The sequence below is a fragment of the Manacus vitellinus genome, unplaced genomic scaffold, assembly GCF_001715985.3.
Source record: "Manacus vitellinus isolate BGI_N305 unplaced genomic scaffold, ASM171598v3 scaffold_47_pilon, whole genome shotgun sequence".
Classification (NCBI taxonomy): Eukaryota; Metazoa; Chordata; class Aves; order Passeriformes; family Pipridae; genus Manacus; species Manacus vitellinus.
In genome coordinates, this window is record NW_021940585.1 from 3,489,649 (window position 1) to 3,504,097 (window position 14,449).

General features: G+C 53.4%; 1 protein-coding gene across 1 annotated transcript in view; it reads left to right on the top strand.

The window, feature by feature from the left end:
• Positions 1 to 14,449, top strand: part of PLXNA2 (plexin A2) — a 144,740-nt gene that overhangs the window by 71,159 nt on the left and 59,132 nt on the right. The window contains exons 4-7 of the mRNA XM_029962520.1: positions 7,430 to 7,530; positions 11,767 to 11,890; positions 12,849 to 13,002; positions 14,190 to 14,286. Coding sequence (XP_029818380.1) covers positions 7,430 to 7,530; positions 11,767 to 11,890; positions 12,849 to 13,002; positions 14,190 to 14,286 — 476 coding nt within the window. The remainder of the gene's footprint in view (positions 1 to 7,429; positions 7,531 to 11,766; positions 11,891 to 12,848; positions 13,003 to 14,189; positions 14,287 to 14,449) is intronic.

Below are 14,449 nucleotides of genomic sequence, written 5' to 3' on the forward strand. Positions count from 1 at the left end.
ACTCCGGGATTATCCCCAATTCTATTTTTGCCCACTTTTCTCGCAAAACAGAGAGGGGAAGAAGCACGCACTTTATAATTATTCACCTTAATTAGTTTTCTGAGCTTCTGTCGAAACTTTTCAACGGCTGCAGGGAGCGCGCCAGGAGTTCCATGGCAGCGAGGCAAAGCGCCGAACGCAGGGGCCGTGAACTGATGTGAGATGAAAGTTTGCTGTGTTGGATTGATCCCCACCTGAGCCTGGAAATTTTGGAAAGCTGCCCCCCTTTTATCCTGATTAATTAGTTCCCCTGAGGCCTGGGCTAATCAGTGCTGCAAAGGGCAGCGCTCGTCGGCTGGGTGGCCGTGGCAGGGTGGTCTCACCCAGCAGCATCAGAAGATGGTGCCAGCACTTCAAGAAGCCACTTCTGGTGGCAGCAGTGACATCCCCTGGCAGGGACACTTGGATGTGCCATGTGGCTGCTCCGGGCACATCATCCTGAAATCCAGAGCAAGCCCAGAGGAGCAGAGAAGTTGTGTCCCCCTGGCTGGTGCCAGCAGCGCACAGAGCTGAGGAGGAAGAGGAGGAGGAGGAGAAGGAGGAGGATCTCCTGCCTGGATGGAGCTGCTGAGTGGACAGACCTTGATTTCCAGAAACTCACTTGAACATTTCTTTGCAGCCAAGAACAAATTTGCAGCTCCCCTGGGGTGTGGTGGTTTTCCAGGGGAGGAAACACGTGGATGTATCGCAGCATAACCCCGTTCTTGTGGTGAAGACCTTTGGCATCTCATTCCTCATTATTGCCACATCTAAACGTTTATCTCATCACCCCCCTTTCTTGTCAAGGGATCAGTTCTGCAGGAAAACAAAGTGGTTTAGAGTCCCAAATGAGACAGATTTTATGGTGAGGATCCTGTTCTCCTCAATGGCCATCCATGTGAGGGGATGCCAGGCTCCCACCAGCACCGTGTGGGGCAGGAGCAGCACGGAGGAGCCAGGGAGGAACCAGCGTGTGGCTGCACCTCTGTGGCCAGGTTTGACCTAATAATAATCCATAAATTTTGCTGTATTTTCCAATTCCAGAAGCCTGAGTAAATACCCCAGCCAGTGGTTTTGCTCCAACACTGGAGATTAAAGAATGGCTTCTTGATTTTATACGTGCACGAGGTTTTCCCGGCTCTGGAGGCAGCAGACACGTGTAGCTGATAGAGGAGGCCATGCATCCCTGGCCCTTCACTTCCCACATGCAGATGGTCCCTGAGAAGCAGGAGGGAGAGCTGAGGCTGCCAAAACACTTTGGAGTGGTGACTGTCACACAGAGCTGGTGCTGGTGTGCCAGTCTGAGCACGGGGTGGGCGCGTGGATGCCAGCGTGGGCACAGCCTGGAGGGCTGCACCACAACACAGCTGGCATCCCAGGGAGGGTGGTGATCCGGGCAGGGGGTGTCCTGTCCCTGTACCACCTCCTGCACAAGCCCACTCTGCAGCCCTCGAGCATCATCATCACCTGAGGGCGGAGGAGGAGCTGCCAGATGGAACAGACTGAGCATCCCATGGGCGGTCACGAGCAGCCCCTGCTCGAGATGAAAACCCGCCTCTCCTCCCCCAGGTTTCCATGATACTGTGCTGCTCCTGGGAGAGGGGATGGCATCTCTGCCTGGCACTTTGTTATTCCAGCAAACCCCGCTCAGATGTTTCATATTGATGTGATGATTAACTCGAGCCGTGGTAAAACCCCAGGAAGGTGTTTGTTTGCAGGAGCCTGAGTGCCAGAACATGAGTCTGCTCTGAGCCCAGGCCCTGCCTGCTGCTGCTGGGCTGGCTGGCTGGAGGCAACTCTGGCTTGAGGACAATTTTACAGCTTGATCAAGCCTTACTTTGGGACATTTGCTATTTTTTCAGTCTTTCCTGCTTCCCAGAGCATGCTGCCCTTGCTTTCATCACCTCCCTCAGGAGCCTAAGGCCGTTCATGGAGGGTAGCAGGGAGCCAAGGAGACAGGAATGCTTGGAGAAGGTCTGATCCCTCACTAAGGAAGTGATCTGGTCCCCTGTGCTCCAACACAGCTTGTCCTCCTAAGATGCTAATGAGGTTCTTATAGCAGCAAAGCCCAACTCGTTGAAAAGGTTGTTTGGAGCAGAGTTTAAGGGACTTTCTCCACATGCATCTGCAGCACCGTAATTAAATAATCCCCTTGTAGCCATGGAAACGTTGTCTCTGTGTCCTCTCCCACTCAGCTGCCTCTCTGCCAAAAGTTACAGGCGTTGATTTGGTTCTGACAGCCCGTTGGTAGCTCTGCTAATCCTTCTCTGCTGAGCAGTGTGGGAGAGGAGAGCTGGGTCCTGCAGGAGCTGCTGTCCCTGTCAGGAGAACTCCCCCTCACCCCCTCCTTGCCTGAGTCCCTTCCTCTGTGGCAGGGACTGATGGCTGGAGCAGGTATTCCTGCCTCCAGGGGCTTCACAGCACTTTGGGGACGGTCCTCGATGCTTTTTGGTTAAAAGCTCACCCTTTTCCTCCTTCCCCTGTGTCCTGGCTGCTGCCCCATGGATGCCCTGCCCACATCCCACTTGTCACTGGTTCTTCTGTGCTCCTTGCTGGCATCAGTCTCAGCGTGTCTGAGATCTCCACGGGCTCTGCTTGAACCAAGAAGTCATTTCCAGGTAGGAGTTTTCACACAGTGTGGGGTGGATGGGACCCACATGTCTTGCTCTTTTTCCCCCATCCCTGCACGCTGGTAATTCCTTGGCAAATGTGCCACAGGAGGATTCTCCATTTGGAGTTTTGCAGGGAGACTCGGGGAGGAGAAGAGGAGTCTGTCAAATTTTTTACAACCCCCTGAGAAAGTTTGACTCTGTTTTTCCTGTCACCCTGACACGTTAATGGCTGGAACTGATGTGTCCTCCTTGCTCCTTCCCACACTTTTTCACGTCTCCTGCACCAGCACAAAGCCAGTGTTTTCTCATGAATAAAGGGAAGAATAAAACCTCATTGGAAAGTTCATCAACTTTGGGCTCCTGCTCGCTGAGTGATAGATAGCTTTAATTACACTGAACTAGTTGGCATCTCTACTCCACTCCCCAAAGTCATTAAAAATAGATTTTCTGTTTGAACTCCAGCCCCCTGAGGGGTCTGTGGGCAGCGTGCCGTGGTGGTGGGACACCCCAGGGGCTGTCTCCAGCCGGGGAGGTCAGAGGCCTGGGCTGGTGGCACGCACAAGCTGTGGAAACTTTGCTTTAGTTGTTTATTTTAGGTATTTATTTATTTATTTAGAACTGGTTTCTTGCACTTGTTTTCTCTGAGGGCTGGCTGAGCTGGAATTCATGTGTTTTGGAGAGTCTGTATTGATTTTTTTTTTTTTTAGCTGATGTTATGGGTCAGGCAGTCAGGGAAAGGAGCAATGAGACTTTATCATCTAATTATTGAGAAGCAGGTTCATTTTGGCACAGAGAGAAGTGGGGGATACATTCCTGCCATGGTAATGGACCTTCTGAGATGTTTGCTCAGAGTGCCAGGAGCATTCCTCTGACCTATCTTCCCTCACATGAGCAAAGAGAAGTATTTGCATTTAAAAACTGAATACTGAAGTCCAAAATCCTTCCCCAATAAACCAGGCTGTGACAGATGGGAGTCACCTTGGGTCTGCAGAGCTGAGAGGTGCTGGTGCCTGCTGGCATGGGGATGATGGGGTGGAGATACCACGAGTGCTGTGGTGGCCAGAATTTGGGGTTGCTGAGGGTGACTGCACCCCTCCTTTCCCGCTCCCTGCCTTTGGAAAGCCTTGGGCCTGCAGAGCTGACCCTGCACAGCTCATGGGCAGGGTCTGTCCTCCCTCCCTGCCCTTTCCACTGCCTTGCCAGGGGCAGCCAACTGCTCAGGGCTCCGTTGGTTCTGCTGGATCTGGTTGCTGAGGGAAACATTTCAACCCTCTCTTGAGCCACTGGTGGCCATAAAATGTGCCAAGGAGGGTGTGTGCAGGGACAGGGGCTCACAGGATGCCTCCTTAGAAGCCAGGCAGGATTTCTCCCATCACTGGGAATGTTGGTGTGTGGCAGCGACAGCCGCTGCTGTACCAGGGGCAACAGCAAATCCCTCTGCCCTGTCTTCCTTGTGTTTCCTTCTGGTTTTCCCTTCAGTGGTTTTCTGTCTCCTTTCTTTACTATTTCCTTCCTATTTTGCTGCTCTTTTGCCTCCATGCTCTCATTTTTCATCTCCTTGTTGGCTGAAGGGGACATGGGAGGAAGTTGTTGGACTTGGGAGTCCCCTGTCCCCCACCCTGACCCGTCTTGTTTTTCCTTCCAGCTGCAGGCACTGCTGTTCCTTGTCTTCTCTGCCCAGCCCAGAGCAAATTCTTTGGTCTCATAATGACAATTAGGCTGTCAGAGAACAGTTTAAAAATACCTAAAGCCAAGAGAGTCTTTCCAACCTGCCATCAGGAAGAGTAAGGGCAGCAATGTTTTACTGCTGTGCTATCTCTGAAGGAAATACAGCTTTCAGTCTTCTGTGTTCATGAGAGGTGTGGGATAACATATGGATGTGTCCTACTCTTAAAGGGATTTCTCTTGTTTGTCCATTAAAATGAAACATACTCTGTGGAGGGTTGGAATATTTTTGATATTTGGATTGTGGCTGGTAAGGGAGTTGATTATGTGCTAGTGCTGAGAGAGCTGGGCAAATACTGCAAAACTCCCTGATTTTTTTTCGTGCATGGAAATATTCCAGTGCTTCTGATCATAATCTACCTAAACTTATTCATTTAAACTTTCACTTGGACATTGGGGCAATAATTTCTACGAAGGGTGAATTTCAAAGACACAGGATTAAGTATCAGAGAAAGAAATTCTTCTTCTCTGAAGTTTTGTGCCTTCTTCCAGCCAGAGACCACAGGGCATATCCAAGGCTATGGAACTGCTGATCCAGAGGGACCCTTGGGGCTCTGCTGCCCTGTGGTAGGACCAAGCCCACCCACACACCTCAGCCAGGTCTGTTTTGGTCCCCAAAAAAAGGTTGAATGGGTGAAGTTCCCTGCCTTGCCTTTTTCCAGTGTTACAAAGAAAGGATAAAATGGTCCCATTTGGGCTGGAACTCTGCAACTCTTTGCATTGTTCCCGATTCCTGTGGCATTTTTAAAGAATTATCATGTGCAGAAGCCGCAGCTTCTGAGCAGAAAAAGAACCCGAACGCGTAACATAAAATCATCTCTAATGAACTCTTATTCATCTAATTCAAATCCTCTGTTATTTATAGAGCCCTGTGAGAGCATCCAGCTCCTCACAAACATGAAACAAGCCCTGAGCTGCATATAAATCACAGGGACAGATCCTGTCAAGCCTCATTTTGTGGGTAAGACAAGGTGCCTGAGGATTTTGGGGGGCTGTCCTGACCTCCAGGGTGGGTGAGAGCCAACCCACCAGCACATGCCGGGGAGATTTTAGGTGGGAAACCCAGTGAGCTTCCTGGATGCATCCTGTGGTGGCTGGTGTCTCTCACAGGGGGTGAGAGCCATGGCAGCTCCCAAGGGATGCTTGCCTGGCTTGGAAAACACATTTGCTTCTAGTTTTCCACCCAGGAGCAGGGTGATGTCTGCACTGGTCTGCACTGGGAAATGCTGGGTGACTACTGGTGGTGGGAAGGGCATGGGCATGGTGGCAGCACTGGGCAGGGTGCAGGAGTGAGCCCTGGATGGGCCATCCCAGGGGGCTGTGCCTGTCACTGGGATCCTGGGCTCGCTCCCACCCCACCATAATGTCCATAAAGTGCTTTGAGCTCCTTAAAGGAAGAAGCAAAGCAGGTAAAATACATCACACATGACCAGTCAAGGCACAGAGCCTGAGAGAACACCCCAAACACCTTCTGCAGCCAGGATTCCAACCCAAGCCCTTCCTTTCCATCTCCATGCTATCACCTTCTCCATTTCCGAAGCTCTTTCCACCTAGGACGGACCAAAAGTATCCCTGGTGTACCTGCCTCTGCCCCTCACACCCCTCATTCCCAGCTCTCAGCATCCCCAAAACTAAGCCTTGCACCCACCCAGCAAAAATCCCACAAAAAAACAACCCACCCATCCCTGGGGCTCGATTTTTTTTTTCTTTTTTTTTTTATTTTTTTTGGGTTTCAGGAAAAGCTGTTGAGTAGGGGCTGAGGAAACAAGAAGAATAGCAGCCCTATTGGTGTCGTCTTCAGAGAGGAACTGGGTTCTCACTGTGTCAACAGCACTTGGCCTGAAAGTGGCCGTTGTTTGGGGAGACACTGCTCCTTTCACTGCTGGTCACTGCTTTCCCTCCCAGCTGCTGGGAGCCGGGTGCTGTTTTGACGGACAGAGCGAGTGCGATGCCGACAGTTGTTTTAATTTCCAGCCAGTTGCAGGCATCACTCCCGGGGCCCTGAGCGGGGCAGCCAAGGCTGCAGGGCTGGGCAATAATTATCTGCAGTGTTTGGGAGTAGAAATGCAAACGGAACCTTCGAATCTCGGAATGGTTTGGGGTGGAATTTTGGCCTGGTCGCGTTCCTTGTCGCCCCCTGACCGGGTTGTTCCAAGCCTTGTCTAATCTGCCCTTGAACACTTTTAGGGTGTCCATAACCTCTCTGGGCAACCTGTGCCAGTGCCCCACCACCCTCACAGTGAAGAATTTCTTCCATATAGTGTATGTATGGGCCAGTGCAGGAGCATCCCCCTGCAGCAATCAGGACAGGGATGCAAACCTACCGTGCCCGTTGGAGGTGGCAAAGGGATGGCTTGTAAAGGTTAAAGTGGTTAAAAAGGTTAAAAATTTCTTCATGTTGTCAAGCAGTGACCTATGATTAAAGCTTGGTGTCATTTTGGAGCCCTTGGGGTTTTCAGTGCTGATAAACAGGTCTGGACCGTGCTACACCTCAGCATCCTGCAGGGGCCTTGCCTGAAGGGCAAGCAGGGGTTTGCAGCAGGGTTTGGGGTTGTTCCACCTGGGCTTCCCTCTCTGGCATCTCTGCCTGGGAGAGCAGGAATCCCCTGGTGGGTCATGCCTGGGGGGCCAAGTCCACGCTGGTGCTGGAAGGGCTCAGGGTGGCCAAGGAGGAGCCAGCAGTGAAACACCCACCTAGACTAAACGAGCTGACAAAATCCCAATGGATTGTATTCCCCACCAGCTTTCCTCCCTGAAGCAGTGGGAGATAGCAAACTGTAAATCAGGGAGGAGAGAACAGCTCTGGCCATGGGAGCACGTCTGGGCAGGGAGGTCGGGGGGTTCTGGCGCCAGGAGTGGGAGCCCAGCTGGGGCTCTGTGTGCCCACAATTCCCCCCAGGGCACGGGCTGACTTCACGTCTCACTCTCCAGTATTTCCTATTCTTGGATATTGGAACAAATTCATTTAATTGCTGTCGTGTTACGTGGCTCCAGCTGGCAGAGCAGGACCTGGAGCTGCTCTGGTTTTGCTGGAGTGAGAGCAGCACTGAGCCCTGTGTTTGCTTCCCTTGCAGGTGTCCCGGGTGCCCGTGGAGTCCTGTGAGCAGTACACGACCTGCGGGGAGTGCCTGAGCTCGGGGGACCCCCACTGTGGCTGGTGCTCCCTCCACCACATGTAAGTCCACCCTTGACCACTTCACTATGGTAAAAGCAGCTTTCTAAGCCTACCAAGCACCTCCCACACGAAAAGAATTAGGTTGAAGTTCCTCAAATCAGTTTTTTCCCCTTCTTTGGACATTCCCTGCGTTGGCAGCACGAATGCCTTGGAAATTCCCTGAGCTCCTGTGGAGAGGTAAAGGAAAATAAACTCCTGTTTTGGGAGCAGTGGGTCGGTCACTGCGTGGAGAGGGTGATGTGGACACGATGGAAAATCAGGATTTAGACTGGTGGGAATGGAGGCCTCGTGTTTTGCACACTCCTGCTCGCCGAGCTGCAAATCCCAAGGAACGGGGAATTCCTAAAGGCAGCGGTGGGCTCTGATTATATGAGTGGGACTCTGCTTTCAGCGAGGTTACAGCATCAGAGCAGAGCACTGAGCCCTTTTAAATGCACCAGGCAGAGATATTTAAATGCTGCAAGGAAAGGTCAGGGGGTCCTCTGTGCTCCAGCCGTTCCCGGTGGGATCCGGGAGCGCAGGGCTCGGGGCTGGCAGTGCCCCACCTGCATCACCAGGCACGGAGGGCTAAGGGTGATGGGTTTTTTTTTTTCTTCAGGGGAGCTTCAGGAAACGCTCTCTGCATTCAGGAGGTGTCCGTGTCCTTCCTTTCTCTCCATAATAAGGATCACTTCCTAAGGCGGAAGGGGGACCACCGGGCAGCGGCGGAGCGGGGGAGGAGGGATGAGCCTGGAGGAGGCCGGAGGAGAGGAATAGAAATCCCTCCGGCCCCGTGCCAGCTCGCAGAGCAGCCCCGTTAAATGCATGGAAAGCGTGGCAATGGGGGGGAGGCAGAGTTCAGGGACCCGCACAGCAGAGCTTGGCCACGTGCCTGAGGAGCAGGTGCTGGAGGGGAGCAGGGAACACCAGGCTCCTCCGCAAATCCGGCCTGGATTTGGGACCCGTGGGCCTTGGGGTGCAAACCAGCTCCCTGCAGCTTGTTTGGGTCATTGCCATGCTCGGGGAGGTGCAGGAGAGCCAGCTCAGCCCCTGGCCCTGAGCATCCCTCTGGCTCCACACAGGCAGGGGCTGAGGGCAGCAGCACAGCCCTGAGCATCCCACCAGCAGCATCCCAGGGCACCCTGGGCATCATTTGGGGTCTTTTTTAGCTCGTTCTTTTTTCAGACAGGCCTGTCCAGCCCTACAGCTGAACCACCCTGCATGCAGTTGTGTCTGAAAGTCTTTGCTATCACAGCTGCTTTGTCAGAAGGAGTGATTTCCACCCCCTGTGGATTCCCATCCCTTTGGCTGTGCCCTGTGTGCCTTTCCAGAGGCTGGGACAGCTGTGCAGGATGGGGAGGGGATGCTGCATTCAGTACCTGTGGCTGGGTGTGCTTGGTGCTGCTCCTCAGCCTCCTGCAGCAGCTCCTCTGCAAGGATCACCGAGCACTTTCCTAATGCTAATGAACTGAATCTTCATAAGCCACCTGGGAAGCAGGTAAAGGTTGTTATCTTCATTTTGCAGAGAGAAAACCCTCAATGTCAAGAGGAGAGAAAAGTGTCATTTCCTCTGCCCTTTTGGCCATGACATTTCAACATTAACCTATTCCCAGCAAGGGTTCCTTCCCCGATGGTATTTCTCAACTCTTCCCTTCAAGCATCTGCACTTTGGAGCCATGATCATTTCTTAGCTTCTGTTTTAAGCTGTAAATAATTGAGTTTATCTCGCTGCTCCTGAAGCCTCTGTCGTGTTTGTTTGGAGGCCCCAAGTGCTGGAGTGTTTGTATTTAATTTGTCATCTCTCCCCTCTAATTCTTACACGTTCCTCCAGCCAGAACAGCTGCTCGGTGGAAGGGCTGGCATGTCAGGGTGTGATGCTCACACTGTGGTTTCTGAGAGGTGGCTAAAAGGAGGGTGTGTTAAAAGGATGAGGGGCAGAAGAGGAGATGATTTAGTCCTTGGAAGAGGAGATGATTTAATCCTTGGAAGAGCCAGAGAGTGGCTGATGGCCTGAGCAAGTGTGGGGCTGGTAAACACCAGCACTGAGTGTCTGTTGGGGATTGAAATCCAGAGGTTCTCCCCACTGCTTGTGGGATTTTGCTCCTTGGGTTTGGGGTCTGTGTCCTGGGGGGTACCAAGGCACTCAGGAAGGTCAGGGTGTCTGTGAGGAGGAGCAGGGCAGGCCAGCCCCTATGGCAGCTCCTCTCTGGACACTTGGAATCCACGTTTGCAGTAGCCAGAGGTTTAGCTGAGAGTGTGGATATGCAGGGTCTGAGGCATCTGGGAGCCTGAAAAAAAAAAATCAGGGTTTTAAATGATGTGTTGGATGCCTGAGTATGGATGGACATGAGAGGGATGGACAGATCACCACCCACAGGAGGCATCAGGCAGTGTATCCTGCCTTCCCCACCACCAGCCAGAGAGGAAGGAAATAATGGAATAGTAAGGAATAAAGGAAAAGTGAAAGGATCTGGGTTGTCCTGGGCTGTTTCGTTGTCCAATATTACACAGAGCTCTCCTTGTGTGCTCAGTAGGTGGTGGTGTCTCTTGGAAGCCTCAGTCAGGGGTCAGGCTCTGTGGCACAGGGGGTGTTTGCACACCTGGAATTCCAGGATAGTGGTTGTAGCGATGCTGATGGATGAGGTGTGGGTGAGGGTGAAATCAGGGAGCTCTGAAGCAGGAGCTGGTCTCACTGGAGGCTCTTAGCCATGAACCTGAACCAGGAGATTCCCAAGGCAGATTAACTCACAAAAACTAGTGGTTGATGAGGTGGTGGCCATGGGCAGCACTGGGATTTGAGGAATTCTGGGTGCAGGACATTTGAGAAGGTGCTAAAAACCGGCAGGATGGGAAAGGTTCTCGTTCTTCTCCCGAACAGCCCTTCTCATCTTGGGCTCCGTGGGACAGAAGGTGATGGCTGAGCAGCCCATTCCTGCCAGGAGCCTCTGCTGTGTCCTCCCTGCCAGAGCTTTGCTTCCCATGCAAGTTCATCCTCTGCAAGGAGAGCAGATCCTTTGCTCTTCCTCTTCCACAAGCAGCGAGTGCTCTTTGGGAGCGATCAGAGGCCTTGAGGAGATTGTTAAAGATCCTCTTCAGCCCAGTGGGATCCCAAACCTGCAAGGCTTCCACACGCTGCTCTCTGCAAGTGTGTTATTGTCTCCAGACCTATTTATCTCTGTTAGGGCTGCTGCCATAAATAGTATGATAAAAAAGAGCCATTCCAGCGAGTCAATGAGATAAAGGCTCCAGTCAAGAGCTCACTTTAAAGCTATCTTACAGATTCACTTAAACCTCGATAATTCTTCCTTTGGCAGCATTCATATTTAGCTCCATTATGCTCCAAAGGAAAAGGTACTAAAAGCAAGAGGGTGAGGAGAGCAGCACCACCATTTGCCAGGGATCACACAGGTGGTTTGGAAAGGGAAAGTGGAAACTTCACTTAATCTTAATCTAAAGCAAACAGCCTCGTGAGAAGGATCCTGGTCCCACTGTTTCATAGAATCACAGACAAATACATCTTCCAGCCCCAGGAAGAAAAGGATTTCCCCCAAACGACATAAAATAGGAAATCTTGGAGGGATGACAGTGCTGCAGTCTCAAATATCTGGTTTGAAACACTGATAATTCTTCCTTAGTCTCCCGGTGGGTGCTCTGCTGGAAGCAACTGAATGTCACTCTACTCCAAGGACACCTGCAATAGAAAAAGGGATAACGAGCCATCCTGGAGCACACAGCGTGCTAGGAGCAGTCCTAGTCATTTTGGCATGCTCTGGGGCTTGCATTCCTGCTGGTGGGAATGGGAGAGAGCTGGGAGCTTAAGGCATGAAAACCAGCCAAGCACTGCTGGCAGCAGCTGGAAAGTCCCGTTCCTGGCTGTGTCTCCAGGAGGAGATGATTAGTGAACTATGTGGTTTTGTTTTAGTCAGAATAGAGGCATCATCTTGTTGTTTTCTGGTTTGGTTTCTGTGCAGATGAGGAGTTTGTGGGCTGCAGAGTGCCTGGCTCAGCCCACACCCCCCACACCGCTGTCACCCCCAGCACTCGGAGCTCTGGGTTGTGTCCCAGTGCAGGCAGGACTGGGAGCAGCTCACGAGATCCTTGTGGTTTGTCTTTCCTCTGCTCACAGGACATTTTTCAGCACCCTTTGGCCCCACCCCGGTGCCCGACAGCGGCTGCCGGCACGGAGCATCCCCAGGTGCTGGTGCAGGACACCTTGCCCGGGGGTTTTCCGTGCTCTGACGTGTCTCTGTGCGGCAGGTGCTCCCCGAGGGACAGCTGTGAGCGAGCCCACGAGCCCTTCCGCTTCGCAGGCAGCATCAGCCAGTGCCTGAGCGTCACGGTGCAGCCCAGCAGCATCTCCGTGTCCGAGCACAGCCTCCCGGTAAGCAGGGGGGGGAATGGGCTTCCAGAGCCACTTCCAGAGCCACTTCCAGAGCCACTTCCAGAGCCACTTCCAGCATTTTCCAGGCTCGCAGTGAACACTCCGTTCTCCAGCCTTGGCACAAGTGTTTTCTCATGAAGTCAGGCTCGCAGAGGGGCTGGGGAGCAAAGGGGTCATCCGAGCCAGGCAAGAGGGGGTGGCAGAAACAAATTCCCCTTCCCCTCGGGCCTCAGCTCACATTTCTCTCGGTCTGGTTTCGTTAGCTGGTGAAAGGAAAGGCTTTGTTTCCCAAAAAGCTCATCTGTGAGCTGTGCTCAGGCCTGGCTCTCCGAAGCATCCCAGCTGTTGCTCCTGGAGCCCCCCAGCACCCAGTGGCAGCTGGGTCCTGGCTTTGCTGCCTCCCCTTCCTGGGATGCCCTCCTGACACTCCGTGTGGAAATAGTGGAGGGCTGTTGGGAGGCCTCCAGGGACTGTTTTGCCATGGGGATAGTCCCCATCTGTGATGGGATCAATGGGAATGTGCTCATTCCTGCTGGCCACGGGGCAGGGGGGTCTCTCTCCTGGTCATGCCGTGGGGCAGGGAGGTGGTTTGAGCAGAGGGGTTTGGGGATGGTCACTGCTGCTCTCATGCAGGAGAGGGAACACGCTGCTGCTGCTACAGCCACACAGGCATTGGGGGTGGCAATGCTTCTGTAGGGCAACCAGGGGCCAAAAATCTGCCATTGCCCCACTCCTGACCTGCAGCACCCAAAGGCTCAGCAGGGTGGGCTTTTATCCATAAAGAACCTCCTCCTCCTCATTAAAGGGCATCTGGCCACCTCCCGTGGGCAGGTGACTAATTTAAGGGGGTTGCACGGAATGGGAAAGCAGCAGGGACTGGAAAGACGAAGGAAATTCGGGCAGATTTGCCTGCTGACTGATTCTCTGGCTGCTGTGTTCCCTCCTGTCCCCGCTGCAGCTCAGCCTGCTGGTGAGTGATGCCCCAGACCTGACAGCCGGGGTCACCTGCCTCTTCGGGAACCTGACGGAGGTGGAAGGGCAGGTTTCGGGCAGCCAGGTGGTGTGTGTGTCACCACCAGCCAAAGATGTTCCTGCCATCCCCGTGGATCAAGGTAAGTCACTGACTCCTGGTGATATCTGTGCCACCAGACAGCACTGAGTGGGTTTGGCAGTGTTTTCTGGGTGGGGCAGAGCCTTTGGGGCTGCTGCTGGAGAAATTCATGCTCCTGTCAAAGGCTATTGAACCCAGGGAGCTAAATACACTTCATCCTTTAGAAATGCATCCCACACAGGGAAGGATAGGCTGGGAGCAGGCAGCAGGACATGACTGCCCTGTCTTTACACCCTCCCTGCACCACCAGGCAGCTCCCAAGGCAGGACAGGAGCTGTCTGTCCCCTCCAGGGTGGCTCACGAGTGGGCAGGGGCTCTCAGCCGTGCCAAACTGGGTGAATCTGGAAAGCAGGAGCCCTGGCTGAGCACCCACAGGTAGGTGGATGCAGCCTTAATTTTTTTTGGTCCCGATCTTGGGGTTGTTTCTTCATTAATGTCACTGCTGTCGTGTTTTCTCTTCCTGTAACCAAAACGCTGCTTGCTTAAAACTCATTTTCTCCTTGGCATCCTTCCAGGTGCCAGCGGGGCTTCCCTGCTGATATCTTTGTATTTCTGAGGCATTTTATGGAGCCTGAGAGTTGGTGAACACTGGGGGCCCAGAGCCCCAGGGTAGCAGGGCCAGGTTAGACTTGCCCACAGCAACTCCAGAAGAGCAATCTGCTCTTAATTAACCCAGTGCTGAGGCTCCTGAAGAGCTTCACTTGTTTCCAGCAGTGTCTCCTATTCTAGGAGATGGTTCTAGGAGGTGATGCTTAGTAAAGCTGTGGATCCCAGTTCCTGGAAGTGTTCAAGGCCAGGCTGGATGGGGTTTGGAGCAACCTGGTCTAGTGGAAGGTGTCCCTGCCCATGGCAGGGCGTTGGAATGAGATGATTTTTCCCTTCCAACCCAAACCCTTCTGTGATTCTGTGGTTCCAGTCTTGGGCTGCTTCTCAGAATACACTGAATTTTTGTTTTGGTTGGGAGGCATTGCTGGAGACAACCAGCCCAGCAGCCTGGGGTGCTGGAGGGCAGGGTCCAGCCAAGAGGGGTGTGTGTGGGGGTCCTGATGGCTGGGGGAGCAGGGAATGGCAGCAGCCTGAGTTCACCTTGTACCCCCGCAGCAGGGGGCTCAGCGGGTGCCCCTGCATCTGGTGTTGCTTCCCCCATTCCTGCTGGCAGGACTGACAGGCTCTGCTTTGCCTCCCCAGACTGGTTCGGGGTCGTGCTCCAGCTGAGGTCGCAGGAGACGGGGAGGACGTTCGTCAGCACGGAGTTCAAGTTCTACAACTGCAGCGCCCACCAGCTGTGAGTGCTCCCTCCCCGGCCCCAGCAGAGCCAAAAACTACACAAAAGCCCTGGGAAATGGGTGCTGGGCTGCGGGACCAGCTGTGGGGGGGTTATCACACCGCTTGGTCCAGCCAGCACACGCGTGGGGTGCAAGGGGAGCCAGCAGCCCGTGTCTGCTCCG